At 40.0% G+C, this 15,168-nt stretch overlaps 1 protein-coding gene across 1 annotated transcript in view; it reads right to left on the minus strand.

Moving 5' to 3' along the window:
- TMPRSS6 (transmembrane serine protease 6) overlaps positions 1–15,168 on the minus strand; it is a 227,697-nt gene that overhangs the window by 115,053 nt on the left and 97,476 nt on the right. Inside the window, exon 3 of the mRNA XM_053721218.1 lies at positions 10,753–10,892. Within this exon, the coding sequence (XP_053577193.1) occupies positions 10,753–10,892 (140 nt within the window). The remainder of the gene's footprint in view (positions 1–10,752; positions 10,893–15,168) is intronic.

Genomic DNA, 15,168 nt, shown 5'->3' on the forward strand with positions numbered 1-15,168 from the left:
TTACAATACTAAGCATTGGTTTCTCTGTAAAACCCACTGTGCAAGATATTGTGCACACCATATTACTAACAGGCATGTATATGTTGGGGAGCTGAGTTTAGACTGAGCATTATCGTAATATACATTGGATATACGTAACATTAGTAGGTCAACTCTGTCTCCCTATACCATATTTACTTGATTTAAGGTGACCAGAACGAGTCCCCCAATTTACTAAATCTCTACTATTATATTTCTATAGGTGACGGCATCTAATACCTTAGGCCCACATTAGTAATATCTAGCCATCACCTTTATATAGAATCTCACAACAGAGTGGTTATTTTAATATATGTATGTATGTTTGTGCGTATTTTAATCAATTTATTAATAAAAGTTATGTTTTAACTATATCCGGATCGTACGCCTTTCAGCCTAGGCATAGAGTGCTAGCTGCATTCTGTCAGTGGATCTTTATCCACTTCCTTTTTGCTATAGTCTTTACTAATAGTCAGTAGAGCTAGGAGAGTCTCTTTAATAATAGTCAGTAGAGCTAGGAGAGTGTCTTTGCAAATAGTCAGTAGAGCTAGGAGAGTGTCTTTAATAATAGTCAGCAGAGTTAGGAGAGAGTATTTACTAATAGTCAGCAGAGCTAGGAGAGTGTCTTTATTAATAGTGAGTAGAGCTAGGAGAATGTCTTTACTAATAGTCAGCAGAGCTAGGAGAGTTTATTTACGAATAGTCAGCAGAGCTAGGAGAGTGTCTTTACTAATAGCCAGCAGAGCTAGGAGAGTGTCTTTACTAACAGTCAGCAGAGCTAGAAGAGTGTATTTACTAATAGTCAGCAGAGATAGGAGAGTGTCTTTAGTAATAGTAGAAATAGGAGAGTGTCTTTACTAAAAGTCAGCAGAGCTAGGAAAGTGTCTTTACCAATAGTCAGCAGAGCTAGGAGAGTGTCTTTACTAATAGTCAGCAGAGCTATGAGATTGTCTTTACTAATAGTCAGTAGAGCTAGGAGAGTGTCTTTACTAATAGCTAGTAGAGCTAGGAGAGTGTCTTTACTAATAGTCCGTAGAGCTAGGAGAGTGTCTTTACTGATAGTCAGTAGAGCTAGGAGAGTGTCTTTACTAATAGTCAGAAGAGCTTGGAGAGTGTCTTTACTAATAGTCAACAGAGCTAGGAGAGTGTCTTTACTAATAGTTTGTAGAGCTAGGAGAGTGTCTTTACTAATAGTCAGAAGAACTTGGAGAGTGTCTTTACTAATAGTCAGTAGAGCTAGGAAAGTGTCTTTACTATAAGTCAACAGAGCTAGGAGATTGTCTTTACTAATAGTTAGTAGAGCTAGAAGAGTGTCTTTACTAATAGTCAGCAGAGCTAGGAGAGTCTTTGCCAATAGACATTAGAGCTAGGGGCACCTTTGCCTAAAGTCAGTAGAGCTATGAGAGCCTTTGCCTAAAGTCAGTAGAGCTATGAGAGCCTTTGCCTAAAGTCAGTAGAGCTAGGAGAGTGTCTTGGCCATTAGTCAGTAGAGCTAGGAGAGTGTCTTTACTAATAGTCAGTAGAGCTAGGAGAGTGTCTTTACTAATAGTAGAGCTAGGAGAGTGTGTTTAATAATAGTCAGTAGAGCTAGGAGAGTGTCTTTGCAAATAGTCAGTAGAGCTAGGAGAGTGTCTTTAATAATAGTCAACAGAGCTAGGAGAGAGTCTTTACTAATAGTCAGCAGAGCTAGGAGAGAGTTTGCCAATAATCAGTAGACCTAGGAGAGTGTCTTTACTAATAGTAGAGCTAGGAGAGTGTCTTTAATAATAGTCAGTAGAGCTAGGAGAGTGTCTTTGCAAGTAGTCAGTAAAACTAGGAGAGTGTCTTTAATAATAGTCAGCAGAGCTAGGAGAGTGTCTTTACTAATAGTCAGCAGAGCTAGGAGAGTGTCTTTAGTAATAGTAGAAATAGGAGAGTGTCTTTACTAAAAGTCAGCAGAGCTAGGAAAGTGTCTTTACTAATAGTTAGCAGAGCTAGGAGAGTGTCTTTACTAATAGTCAGCAGAGCTAGGAGAGTGTCTTTGCAAATAGTCAGTAGAGCTAGGAGAGTGTCTTTAATAATAGTCAGCAGAGCTAGGAGAGAGTCTTTACTAATAGTCAGCAGAGCTAGGAGAGAGTCTTTGCCAATAATTAATAGACCTAGGAGAGTGTCTTTAATAATAGTCAGCAGAGCTAGGAGAGTGTCTTTACTAATAGTCAGCAGAGCTAGGAGAGAGTCTTTAATAATAGTCAGCAGAGCTAGGAGAGTGTCTTTGCCAATAGTCAGCAGAGCTAGGAGAGTGTCTTTAATAATAGTCAGCGGAGCTAGGAGAGTGTCTTTACTAATAGTCAGCAGAACTAGGAGAGTGTCTTTACTAATAGTCAGCAGAGCTAGGAGAGTGTTTTTATTAATAGGCAGCAGAGTTAGGAGAGTGTCTTTAATAATAGTCAGTAGAGCTAGGAGAGAGTCTTTACTAATAGTCAGTAGAGCTATTAGAGTGTCTTTGCCAATAGTCAGTAGAGCTAGGAGAGTGTCTTTGATAATAGTCAGCAGAGCTTGGAGAGTGTATTTACTAATAGTCAGCAGAGCTAGGTGAGTGTCTTTACTAATAGTCAGCAGAGATAGGAGAGTGTCTTTAGTAATAGTAGAAATAGGAGAGTGTCTTTACTAAAAGTCAGCAGAGCTAGGAAGTGTCTTTACCAATAGTCAGCAGAGCTAGGAGAGTGTCTTTACTAATAGTCAGCAGAGCTATGAGATTGTCTTTACTAATAGTCAGTAGAGCTAGGAGAGTGTCTTTACTAATAGCTAGTAGAGCTAGGAGAGTGTCTTTACTAATAGTCAGTAGAGCTAGGAGAGTGTCTTTACTGATAGTCAGTAGAGCTAGGAGAGTGTCTTTACTAATAGTCAGAAGAGCTTGGAGAGTGTCTTTACTAATAGTCAACAGAGCTAGGAGAGTGTCTTTACTAATAGTTTGTAGAGCTAGGAGAGTGTCTTTACTAATAGTCAGAAGAACTTGGAGAGTGTCTTTTCTAATAGTCAGTAGAGCTAGGAAAGTGTCTTTACTATAAGTCAACAGAGCTAGGAGATTGTCTTTACTAATAGTTAGTAGAGCTAGGAGAGTGTCTTTTTACTAATAGTCAGCAGAGCTAGGAGAGTCTTTGCCAATAGACATTAGAGCTAGGGGCACCTTTGCCTAAAGTCAGTAGAGCTATGAGAGCCTTTGCCTAAAGTCAGTAGAGCTATGAGAGCCTTTGCCTAAAGTCAGTAGAGCTATGAGAGCCTTTGCCTAAAGTCAGTAGAGCTATGAGAGCCTTTGCCTAAAGTCAGTAGAGCTAGGAGAGTGTCTTGGCCATTAGTCAGCAGAGCTAGGAGAGTGTCTTTACTAATAGTCAGTAGAGCTAGGAGAGTGTCTTTACTAATAGTAGAGCTAGGAGAGTGTGTTTAATAATAGTCAGTAGAGCTAGGAGAGTGTCTTTGCAAATAGTCAGTAGAGCTAGGAGAGTGTCTTTAATAATAGTCAACAGAGCTAGGAGAGAGTCTTTACTAATAGTCAGCAGAGCTAGGAGAGAGTTTGCCAATAATCAGTAGACCTAGGAGAGTGTCTTTACTAATAGTAGAGCTAGGAGAGTGTCTTTAATAATAGTCAGTAGAGCTAGGAGAGTGTCTTTGCAAGTAGTCAGTAGAGCTAGGAGAGTGTCTTTAATAATAGTCAGCAGAGCTAGGAGAGTGTCTTTACTAATAGTCAGCAGAGCTAGGAGAGTGTCTTTAGTAATAGTAGAAATAGGAGAGTGTCTTTACTAAAAGTCAGCAGAGCTAGGAAAGTGTCTTTACTAATAGTCAGCAGAGCTAGGAGAGTGTCTTTACTAATAGTTAGCAGAGCTAGGAGAGTGTCTTTGCAAATAGTCAGTAGAGCTAGGAGAGTGTCTTTAATAATAGTCAGCAGAGCTAGGAGAGAGTCTTTACTAATAGTCAGCAGAGCTAGGAGAGAGTCTTTGCCAATAATTAATAGACCTAGGAGAGTGTCTTTAATAATAGTCAGCAGAGCTAGGAGAGTGTCTTTACTAATAGTCAGCAGAGCTAGGAGAGAGTCTTTAATAATAGTCAGCAGAGCTAGGAGAGTGTCTTTGCCAATAGTCAGCAGAGCTAGGAGAGTGGCTTTAATAATAGTCAGCGGAGCTAGGAGAGTGTCTTTACTAATAGTCAGCAGAACTAGGAGAGTGTCTTTACTAATAGTCAGCAGAGCTAGGAGAGTGTTTTTATTAATAGGCAGCAGAGTTAGGAGAGTGTCTTTAATAATAGTCAGTAGAGCTAGGAGAGAGTCTTTACTAATAGTCAGTAGAGCTATTAGAGTGTCTTTGCCAATAGTCAGTAGAGCTAGGAGAGTGTCTTTGATAATAGTCAGCAGAACTAGGAGAGTGTCTTTACTAATAGTCAGCAGAGCTAGGAGGAGAGTGTATTTACTAATAGTCAGCAGAGCTAGGTGAGTGTCTTTACTAATAGTCAGCAGAGCTAGGAGAGTGTATTTAGTAATAGTAGAAATAGGAGAGTGTCTTTACTAAAAGTCAGCAGAGCTAGGGAAGTGTCTTTACTAATAGTCAGCAGAGCTAGGAGAGTGTCTTTACTAATAGTCAGCAGAGCTAGGAGAGTGTCTTTAGTAATAGTAGAAATAGGAGAGTATCTTTACTAATAGTCAGCAGAGCTAGGAGAGTGGCTTTACCAATAGTCAGCACAGATAGGAGAGTGTCTTTACTAATAGTCAGCAGAGCTAGGAGAGTGTCTTTACTAATAGTCAGTAGAGCTAGGAGAGAGTCTTTACTAATAGTAAGTAGAGCTAGGAGAGGGTCTTTACTAATAGTCAGCAGAGCTAGGAGAGTGTCTTTACTAATAGTCAGCAGAGCTAGGAGAGTGTCTTTACTAATAATCATCAGAGCTAGGATAGTGTTTGTCAATAGTCAGCAGAGCTAGGAGAGTGTTTGCCAATAGTCAGCAGAGTTAGGAGAGTGTTTGCCAATAGTCAGCAGAGCTAGGAGAGTGTTTGCCAATAGTTAGGCTTACCATAATTTTTAAATGTGAAACTGGGACCACCTGGTGCGGTGCCAGTGGGGGTGTGGTCAGGGGCGTGGTCAAGGGACGTGGCGATTACCAGTCCTTTTAAAGTAGTAGCTTTTATGTGCATAATGTTTTGTGGATACTCTACCCTTCCTCAGTCAAACAACAAGTGAATCACACAGTTTAAATAGACCATAACACCACCCCCTAGTGAAAAAGGCACCATTACCTTGTCATGGCAACCCATACACAACATTACCAAATAAATTATTCATCTAAATCTCAGATTCTAAATAATGCCAAACATCAGGCATAATTACCAATTTCATAAAATAGTGACAAGCATATACATCACACAATTTAATTTCTGCAGAGTAATATGTGTTTTATGTGTCTAATTAAGGAACAGAACCGAATACTGATTAGGCATAAATACAACATTGAATGTAATAAGTCAAAAAGAAACACGTACCTGCTAAAGCTGTTTAAGAGGCTACTCTATACCATAACGCAAGAAGTTTACAGCCAAAATGCTATTCTGCATAAAGTAAAGCAAGATACACGCCAAAAATCCTACCTGTCTGCACTTCCTGGTCATACCCATATGATTCCCCTAAACGTGTATCACCGGTGATGTCACCAGGGGTCGGGGGTGTTAAATTCTTAGAAAAATAAACCAAGTAGTACTACAAAATTAAAAAAACTCTATGCTGCTCACTCAGCCTGTATTACTAAAGGTAAACTTTGATGGACACGAACATTAAGCTAAGCAGGGCTGTATGTAACAAAGTACCAGCATCCAACTATGCTGGAGAGTCACAGTCTAGTCATTTTGAATAATGTATCCGGGTTTCAGGCGGTCTGAAACCCGGACACATGATTTGAAACCCAGAGGTGGCAACCCTACTGGGACAGAATGATCAACCGGGTGGGACACTGGGACAGCGCCTCCAAACAGGGACAATCCCAGTAAAAGTGGGACTTCTGGTAAGCCTACCAATAGTCAGTAGAGCTAGGAGAGTGTTTGCCAATAGTCAGCAGAGCTAGGAGAGTGTTTGCCAATAGTCAGTAGAGCTAGGAGAGTTTTGTCAATAGTCAGCAGAGCTAGGAGAGTGTTTGCCAATAGTCAGTAGAGCTAGGAGAGTTTTGTCAATAGTCAGCAGAGCTAGGAGAGTGTTTGTCAATAGTCAGTAGAGCTAGGAGAGTGTTTGCCAATAGTCAGTAGAGCTAGGAGAGTTTTGTCAATAGTCAGCAGAGCTAGGAGAGTGTTTGCCAATAGTCAGTAGAGCTAGGAGAGTTTTGTCAATAGTCAGCAGAGCTAGGAGAGTGTTTGTCAATAGTCAGTAGAGCTAGGAGAGTGTTTGCCAATAGTCAGTAGAGCTAGGAGAGTGTTTGCCAATAGTCAGTAGAGATAGGAGAGTGACTTTACTAATAGTCAGCAGAGCTAGGAGAGTGTTTGCCAATAGTCAGCAGAGCTAGGAGAGTGTTTGCCAATAGTCAGCAGAGCTAGGAGAGTGTTTGCCAATAGTCAGTAGAGCTAGGAGAGTGTTTGCCAATAGTCAGTAGAGCTAGGAGAGTGTCTTTAATAATAGTCAACAGAGCTAGGAGAGAGTCTTTACTAATAGTCAGCAGAGCTAGGAGAGAGTTTGCCAATAATCAGTAGACCTAGGAGAGTGTCTTTACTAATAGTAGAGCTAGGAGAGTGTCTTTAATAATAGTCAGTAGAGCTAGGAGAGTGTCTTTGCAAGTAGTCAGTAAAACTAGGAGAGTGTCTTTAATAATAGTCAGCAGAGCTAGGAGAGTGTCTTTACTAATAGTCAGCAGAGCTAGGAGAGTGTCTTTAGTAATAGTAGAAATAGGAGAGTGTCTTTACTAAAAGTCAGCAGAGCTAGGAAAGTGTCTTTACTAATAGTTAGCAGAGCTAGGAGAGTGTCTTTACTAATAGTCAGCAGAGCTAGGAGAGTGTCTTTGCAAATAGTCAGTAGAGCTAGGAGAGTGTCTTTAATAATAGTCAGCAGAGCTAGGAGAGAGTCTTTACTAATAGTCAGCAGAGCTAGGAGAGAGTCTTTGCCAATAATTAATAGACCTAGGAGAGTGTCTTTAATAATAGTCAGCAGAGCTAGGAGAGTGTCTTTACTAATAGTCAGCAGAGCTAGGAGAGAGTCTTTAATAATAGTCAGCAGAGCTAGGAGAGTGTCTTTGCCAATAGTCAGCAGAGCTAGGAGAGTGTCTTTAATAATAGTCAGCGGAGCTAGGAGAGTGTATTTACTAATAGTCAGCAGAACTAGGAGAGTGTCTTTACTAATAGTCAGCAGAGCTAGGAGAGTGTTTTTATTAATAGGCAGCAGAGTTAGGAGAGTGTCTTTAATAATAGTCAGTAGAGCTAGGAGAGAGTCTTTACTAATAGTCAGTAGAGCTATTAGAGTGTCTTTGCCAATAGTCAGTAGAGCTAGGAGAGTGTCTTTGATAATAGTCAGCAGAGCTTGGAGAGTGTATTTACTAATAGTCAGCAGAGCTAGGTGAGTGTCTTTACTAATAGTCAGCAGAGATAGGAGAGTGTCTTTAGTAATAGTAGAAATAGGAGAGTGTCTTTACTAAAAGTCAGCAGAGCTAGGAAGTGTCTTTACCAATAGTCAGCAGAGCTAGGAGAGTGTCTTTACTAATAGTCAGCAGAGCTATGAGATTGTCTTTACTAATAGTCAGTAGAGCTAGGAGAGTGTCTTTACTAATAGCTAGTAGAGCTAGGAGAGTGTCTTTACTAATAGTCAGTAGAGCTAGGAGAGTGTATTTACTGATAGTCAGTAGAGCTAGGAGAGTGTCTTTACTAATAGTCAGAAGAGCTTGGAGAGTGTCTTTACTAATAGTCAACAGAGCTAGGAGAGTGTCTTTACTAATAGTTTGTAGAGCTAGGAGAGTGTCTTTACTAATAGTCAGAAGAACTTGGAGAGTGTCTTTTCTAATAGTCAGTAGAGCTAGGAAAGTGTCTTTACTATAAGTCAACAGAGCTAGGAGATTGTCTTTACTAATAGTTAGTAGAGCTAGGAGAGTGTCTTTTTACTAATAGTCAGCAGAGCTAGGAGAGTCTTTGCCAATAGACATTAGAGCTAGGGGCACCTTTGCCTAAAGTCAGTAGAGCTATGAGAGCCTTTGCCTAAAGTCAGTAGAGCTATGAGAGCCTTTGCCTAAAGTCAGTAGAGCTATGAGAGCCTTTGCCTAAAGTCAGTAGAGCTATGAGAGCCTTTGCCTAAAGTCAGTAGAGCTAGGAGAGTGTCTTGGCCATTAGTCAGCAGAGCTAGGAGAGTGTCTTTACTAATAGTCAGTAGAGCTAGGAGAGTGTCTTTACTAATAGTAGAGCTAGGAGAGTGTGTTTAATAATAGTCAGTAGAGCTAGGAGAGTGTCTTTGCAAATAGTCAGTAGAGCTAGGAGAGTGTCTTTAATAATAGTCAACAGAGCTAGGAGAGAGTCTTTACTAATAGTCAGCAGAGCTAGGAGAGAGTTTGCCAATAATCAGTAGACCTAGGAGAGTGTCTTTACTAATAGTAGAGCTAGGAGAGTGTCTTTAATAATAGTCAGTAGAGCTAGGAGAGTGTCTTTGCAAGTAGTCAGTAGAGCTAGGAGAGTGTCTTTAATAATAGTCAGCAGAGCTAGGAGAGTGTCTTTACTAATAGTCAGCAGAGCTAGGAGAGTGTCTTTAGTAATAGTAGAAATAGGAGAGTGTCTTTACTAAAAGTCAGCAGAGCTAGGAAAGTGTCTTTACTAATAGTCAGCAGAGCTAGGAGAGTGTCTTTACTAATAGTTAGCAGAGCTAGGAGAGTGTCTTTGCAAATAGTCAGTAGAGCTAGGAGAGTGTCTTTAATAATAGTCAGCAGAGCTAGGAGAGAGTCTTTACTAATAGTCAGCAGAGCTAGGAGAGAGTCTTTGCCAATAATTAATAGACCTAGGAGAGTGTCTTTAATAATAGTCAGCAGAGCTAGGAGAGTGTCTTTACTAATAGTCAGCAGAGCTAGGAGAGAGTCTTTAATAATAGTCAGCAGAGCTAGGAGAGTGTCTTTGCCAATAGTCAGCAGAGCTAGGAGAGTGTCTTTAATAATAGTCAGCGGAGCTAGGAGAGTGTCTTTACTAATAGTCAGCAGAACTAGGAGAGTGTCTTTACTAATAGTCAGCAGAGCTAGGAGAGTGTTTTTATTAATAGGCAGCAGAGTTAGGAGAGTGTCTTTAATAATAGTCAGTAGAGCTAGGAGAGAGTCTTTACTAATAGTCAGTAGAGCTATTAGAGTGTCTTTGCCAATAGTCAGTAGAGCTAGGAGAGTGTCTTTGATAATAGTCAGCAGAACTAGGAGAGTGTCTTTACTAATAGTCAGCAGAGCTAGGAGGAGAGTGTATTTACTAATAGTCAGCAGAGCTAGGTGAGTGTCTTTACTAATAGTCAGCAGAGCTAGGAGAGTGTATTTAGTAATAGTAGAAATAGGAGAGTGTCTTTACTAAAAGTCAGCAGAGCTAGGGAAGTGTCTTTACTAATAGTCAGCAGAGCTAGGAGAGTGTCTTTACTAATAGTCAGCAGAGCTAGGAGAGTGTCTTTAGTAATAGTAGAAATAGGAGAGTGTCTTTACTAATAGTCAGCAGAGCTAGGAGAGTGGCTTTACCAATAGTCAGCACAGATAGGAGAGTGTCTTTACTAATAGTCAGCAGAGCTAGGAGAGTGTCTTTACTAATAGTCAGTAGAGCTAGGAGAGAGTCTTTACTAATAGTAAGTAGAGCTAGGAGAGGGTCTTTACTAATAGTCAGCAGAGCTAGGAGAGTGTCTTTACTAATAGTCAGCAGAGCTAGGAGAGTGTCTTTACTAATAATCATCAGAGCTAGGATAGTGTTTGTCAATAGTCAGCAGAGCTAGGAGAGTGTTTGCCAATAGTCAGCAGAGTTAGGAGAGTGTTTGCCAATAGTCAGCAGAGCTAGGAGAGTGTTTGCCAATAGTCAGTAGAGCTAGGAGAGTGTTTGCCAATAGTCAGCAGAGCTAGGAGAGTGTTTGCCAATAGTCAGTAGAGCTAGGAGAGTTTTGTCAATAGTCAGCAGAGCTAGGAGAGTGTTTGCCAATAGTCAGTAGAGCTAGGAGAGTTTTGTCAATAGTCAGCAGAGCTAGGAGAGTGTTTGTCAATAGTCAGTAGAGCTAGGAGAGTGTTTGCCAATAGTCAGTAGAGCTAGGAGAGTTTTGTCAATAGTCAGCAGAGCTAGGAGAGTGTTTGCCAATAGTCAGTAGAGCTAGGAGAGTTTTGTCAATAGTCAGCAGAGCTAGGAGAGTGTTTGTCAATAGTCAGTAGAGCTAGGAGAGTGTTTGCCAATAGTCAGTAGAGCTAGGAGAGTGTTTGCCAATAGTCAGTAGAGATAGGAGAGTGACTTTACTAATAGTCAGCAGAGCTAGGAGAGTGTTTGCCAATAGTCAGCAGAGCTAGGAGAGTGTTTGCCAATAGTCAGCAGAGCTAGGAGAGTGTTTGCCAATAGTCAGTAGAGCTAGGAGAGTGTTTGCCAATAGTCAGTAGAGCTAGGAGAGTGTTTGCCAATAGTCAGTAGAGCTAGGAGAGTGTTTGCCAATAGACATTAGATCTAGAAGAGTTTATTTGCCAATAGTAGAGCTGGGATTATGTGTGACAATAGATATAGGCAAAGCTTGTATAATGGCTCAGTTAAGATCAGGATAAACAGCGTATTACCAGTTTCTGCAGGTGTGCGGCTTCTGTTCTAAACCAGCTGCTTTCTGGCCGGGTCAGGTCCTGGGTCAGCTCATGGCTCACCACCCTCAAGTGCCCGGCATACAACCTACTGGCCTGAAGCACAGGATGACTCGATACCTCTGTTATATAAAAAAGACAAAGTGACACACATCACCTGTTTAATAGCGAAACATTTAGCTAAAGCCCCGTCTAGGAACCACAAGCAGAACAAGGTGTCTTATTGGTAGCTACGTGCGTATGCTGCTCCTGATTGGGTCAAGGGTCATGTCCTGCTTAGCAGCCTAGGTGCACTTTAGCTATTTGATTAACCCTTTACAGAGGTTAAAAACATAGAGGAATATTCTATTATATGTGTTAATGAATTAGAGCATGTCCTTGTTGCTCTGTTGCTTGCCTCTACCTGTGTGTTTAACCCCTCAAAGAGCTAAATTACAAGTGGTGCGCTAAACGAGTTACGATAACCAATATCACGACCACGCTAACTTGAATGCATATTACAAGTTAAAATTAAACAGGTGCGGTGGAGCACAAATAGAATTTGTACTCGTTAGGTTTCTGCAACTGAAGACCTAGGGGCCAATTTACTAATGTGCGGGCGGACATCGATAAGTGCTGGCAGAATACGCTGTCTGCATTTATCATTGCACAAGCATTTCTAGTGAAATGCTTGTGCAATGCCGCCCCCTGCACATTCGCAGCCAATTGGCTGCTAGCAGGGGGTGTCAATCAACCCGATCGTATCCGATCAAGCTGATTGCCGTTCGCCGCCTCAGAGGTGGCGGACGAGTTTAGGAGCAGTGGTCTTACGACCGCTACTTCTTAACTTCCGCTTCAGGCACCCCTAGCCTAAAGTGTAAGGTGTAAAAAAATGTGCACAAAACACAACATTAAAAGGACAGTCTTGTCAAAATTAAACTTTCATGATTCTGATAGAGCATGTAATTTTTAACAACTTTCCAATTTACTTTTATCATCAATTTTGCTTTGTTCTCTTGGTATTCTTAGTTGAAAGCTAAACCTTGGAGGTTCATATGCTCACTTCTTAGCCCTTGAAGGCCACCTGTTAACTGAATGCATTTTGACATTTTTCACCACTAGAGGGCGTTAGTTCATGTGTACCATATAGATAACATTGTGCTTACGCCCGTGGAGTTACCTAGGAGTCAGCACTGATTGGCTAAAATGCAAGTCTGACAAAAGAACTGAGATAAGGGGGTAGTCTGCAGAGGTAATCACTGAGGTAAAAAGTATATTAATATAACTGTGACTCACCTAGATTACAAGTTTTGCGTTCGTGTTTTAACGTTAAAAAAATGGTAATTTCAGCGTTAAAACAGCAATGCAGCCATTACAAGTCTTGTCGGTATAGCTGTACCGCAAGCCTTTTAGCCTGTAACGCAACGTCAGTCCCGCACTCGTAAAAATGACGTTTTTTTCATGGGACTTCCTTAGCGCAGCCATTACAAGTTTTGCGGTGAGGCTAAAAAGCTTGTGTTGCAGCCTATACCGACAAAATCCGTTTCGCAATCTGAGAGCAATAGTTATGAGTTTTACGTTACAAAACTGTTACATAAAACTCATAACTAAAGAGTTACAAAGTACACTAAACACCCATAAACTACCTATTAACCCCTAAACCGAGGCCCTGCCGCATCACAAATACTATATTGAATGTTTAACCCCTATTCTGCTGCTCCCCAACATCGCCGCCACTATACTAAAGTTATTAACCGCTACCCTCCAGCATCGCAAACACTATTTAAATATTATTTACCCCTAATCTGCCCTCCGCCCGCATCGCTCCCACATCTCAAACACTCTTTTTTTATTAACCTGCCGCTCCGGACATCGCCGCCACTATAATAAACATATTAACCCCTAAACCGCTGCACTCCCGCATCGTAAACACTAGTTAAATTCTATTAACCCCTAATCTGCTGCCCCCAATGTCCTCACCACCTACATACACTAATTAACTCCTAATCTGCTGTCCCTAACATCGCCACAACCTACATTACTGTTATTAACCCCTAATCTGCTGCACCCAATGTCGCCGCCACTATACTAAAAGTGTTAACCCATAAACCTAACCCTAAATCTAACCCTAACGTAACCCTAACCCTAACACCCATTAACTTTAACATAATTAAAATAATCCCAAATAAAAATTACAATTAATACCTAAATTATTTCCATTTTAAAGTAAATAAATACTTACCTGTAAAATAAAACCTAAGATAGCTACAATATAACTAATAGTTATATTGTATCTAGCTTAGGTTTTATTTTTATTTCATAGGTAAGTTTCTATTTATTTTAACTAGGTAGACTAGTTAGTAAATAGTTATTAACTATTTACTAGCTACCTAGTTAAAATAAATACAAAGTTACCTGTAAAATAAAACCTAACCTGTTTTACACTAAAACCTAACATTACACTAAAATTAAATAAATTAAATTAACATTTATCTAAAAACAAAAAAATAATAAACACTAAATTACACAAAATAAAAAAGAAATGATCAAATATTTAAACTAATTACACCTAATCTAATAGCCCTATCAAAATAAAAAAAAAAAAAAAAAAAAACCCTAGTCTACACTAAACTGCCAATGGCCCTTAAAAGGACCTTTTGCGGGGCATTGGCCCAAAGAAATCAGCTATTTTACCTGTAAAAAAAAAAAAAAATACAAACAACCCTCTAACAGTAAAACCCACCACCCACAAAACCAACCCCCCCCCAAAAAAAACTACCTAAAAAACCTAAGCTCCCCATTGCCCTGAAAAGGGCATTTGGATGGGCATTGCCCTTAAAAGGGCATTTAGCTCTTTTACGTTGCCCAAAGTCCCTAATCTAAAAATAAAACCCACCCAATAAACCCTTAAAAAAACCTAACACTAACCCCCGAAGATCCACTTACAGTTTTTGAAGACCGGACATCCATCCTCATCCAGCCGGGAGAAGTCTTCATCCAAGCGGCAAGAAGTCCTCAACGAAGCCGGCGCGGAGCATCCTCTTCTTTGATGGCTCTTGAAGAATGAAGTTTCCTTTAAATTACGTCATCCAAGATGGCGTCCCTTGAATTCCGATTGGCTGATAGAATTCTATCAGCCAATCGGAATTAAAGGGTAAAAAATCATATTGGCTGATGCAATCAGCCAATAGGATTGAGCTTGCATTCTATTGACTGATTGGAACAGCCAATAGAATGCAAGCTCAATCCTATTGGCTGATTGGATTAGCCAATCGGATTAATGCTCAATCCTATCAGCCAATCGGAATTCAAGGGACGCCATCTTGGATGACGTCATTTAAAGGAAACTTCATTCTTCAAGAGCCATTGAAAGAAGAGGATGTTCCGCGCCGGATGTCTTGAAGATGGAGCCGCTCCATGTCGGAAGGATAAAGATAGAAGATGTCATCTGGATGAAGACTTCTGAACGCCTGGAGGACGACTACTTGCCGCTTGGATAAAGACTTCTCCCGGCTGCGTTGAGGACTTTTTGCCGCTTGGATGAAGACTTCTCCCGGCTGGATGAGGATGGATGTCCGGTCTTGAAAAACTGTAAGTGGATCTTCGGGGTTAGTGTTAGGTGTTTTTAAGGTTTTATCGGGTGGGTTTTATTTTTAGATTAGGGACATTGGACAATGTAAAAGAGCTAAATGCCCTTTTAAGGGCAATGCCCATCCAAATGCCCTTTTCAGGGCAATGGGGAGCTTAGGTTTTTCAGGTACTTTTTTTGGGGGGGGGGGGTTGGTTGTGTGGATGGTGGGTTTTACTGCTGGGGGGTTGTTTGTATTTTTTTTGTTTTACAGGTAAAAGAGCTGATTTCTTTGGGGCAATGCCCTGCAAAAGGCCCTTTTAAGGGCCATTGGCAGTTTAGTGTAGGTTAGGTTTTTTTTTTATTTTGGGGGGGCTTTTTTATTTTGATAGGGCTATTAGATTAGGTGTAATTAGTTTAAATATTTGATAATTTCTTTTTTATTTTGTGTAATTTAGTGTTTATTATTTGTAGTAATTTAGATAAATGTATTTTGTTAATTTAATTTATTTAATTTTAGTGTAATGTTAAACAGGTTAGGTTTTATTTTACAGGTAACTTTGTATTTATTTTAACTAGGTAGCAAGTAAATAGTTAATAACTATTTACTAACTAGTTTACCTAGTTAAAATAAATACAAACTTACCTGTAGAATAAAAATAAAACCTAAGATAGCTACAATGTAACTATTAGTTATATTTTAGCTAGCTTAGGGTTTATTTTACAGGTAAGTATGTAGTCTTAAATAGGTATTATTTAGGTAATAATAGTAATTTGTATTTAGAATTATTTTATTATATTAAAGTTAGGGGTGTTAGGGTTAGGGGTTGATATATTTATTTAGAGTGTTA

This window comes from Bombina bombina, chromosome 7 (assembly GCF_027579735.1).
Source record: "Bombina bombina isolate aBomBom1 chromosome 7, aBomBom1.pri, whole genome shotgun sequence".
In the NCBI taxonomy this organism is placed as follows: Eukaryota; Metazoa; Chordata; class Amphibia; order Anura; family Bombinatoridae; genus Bombina; species Bombina bombina.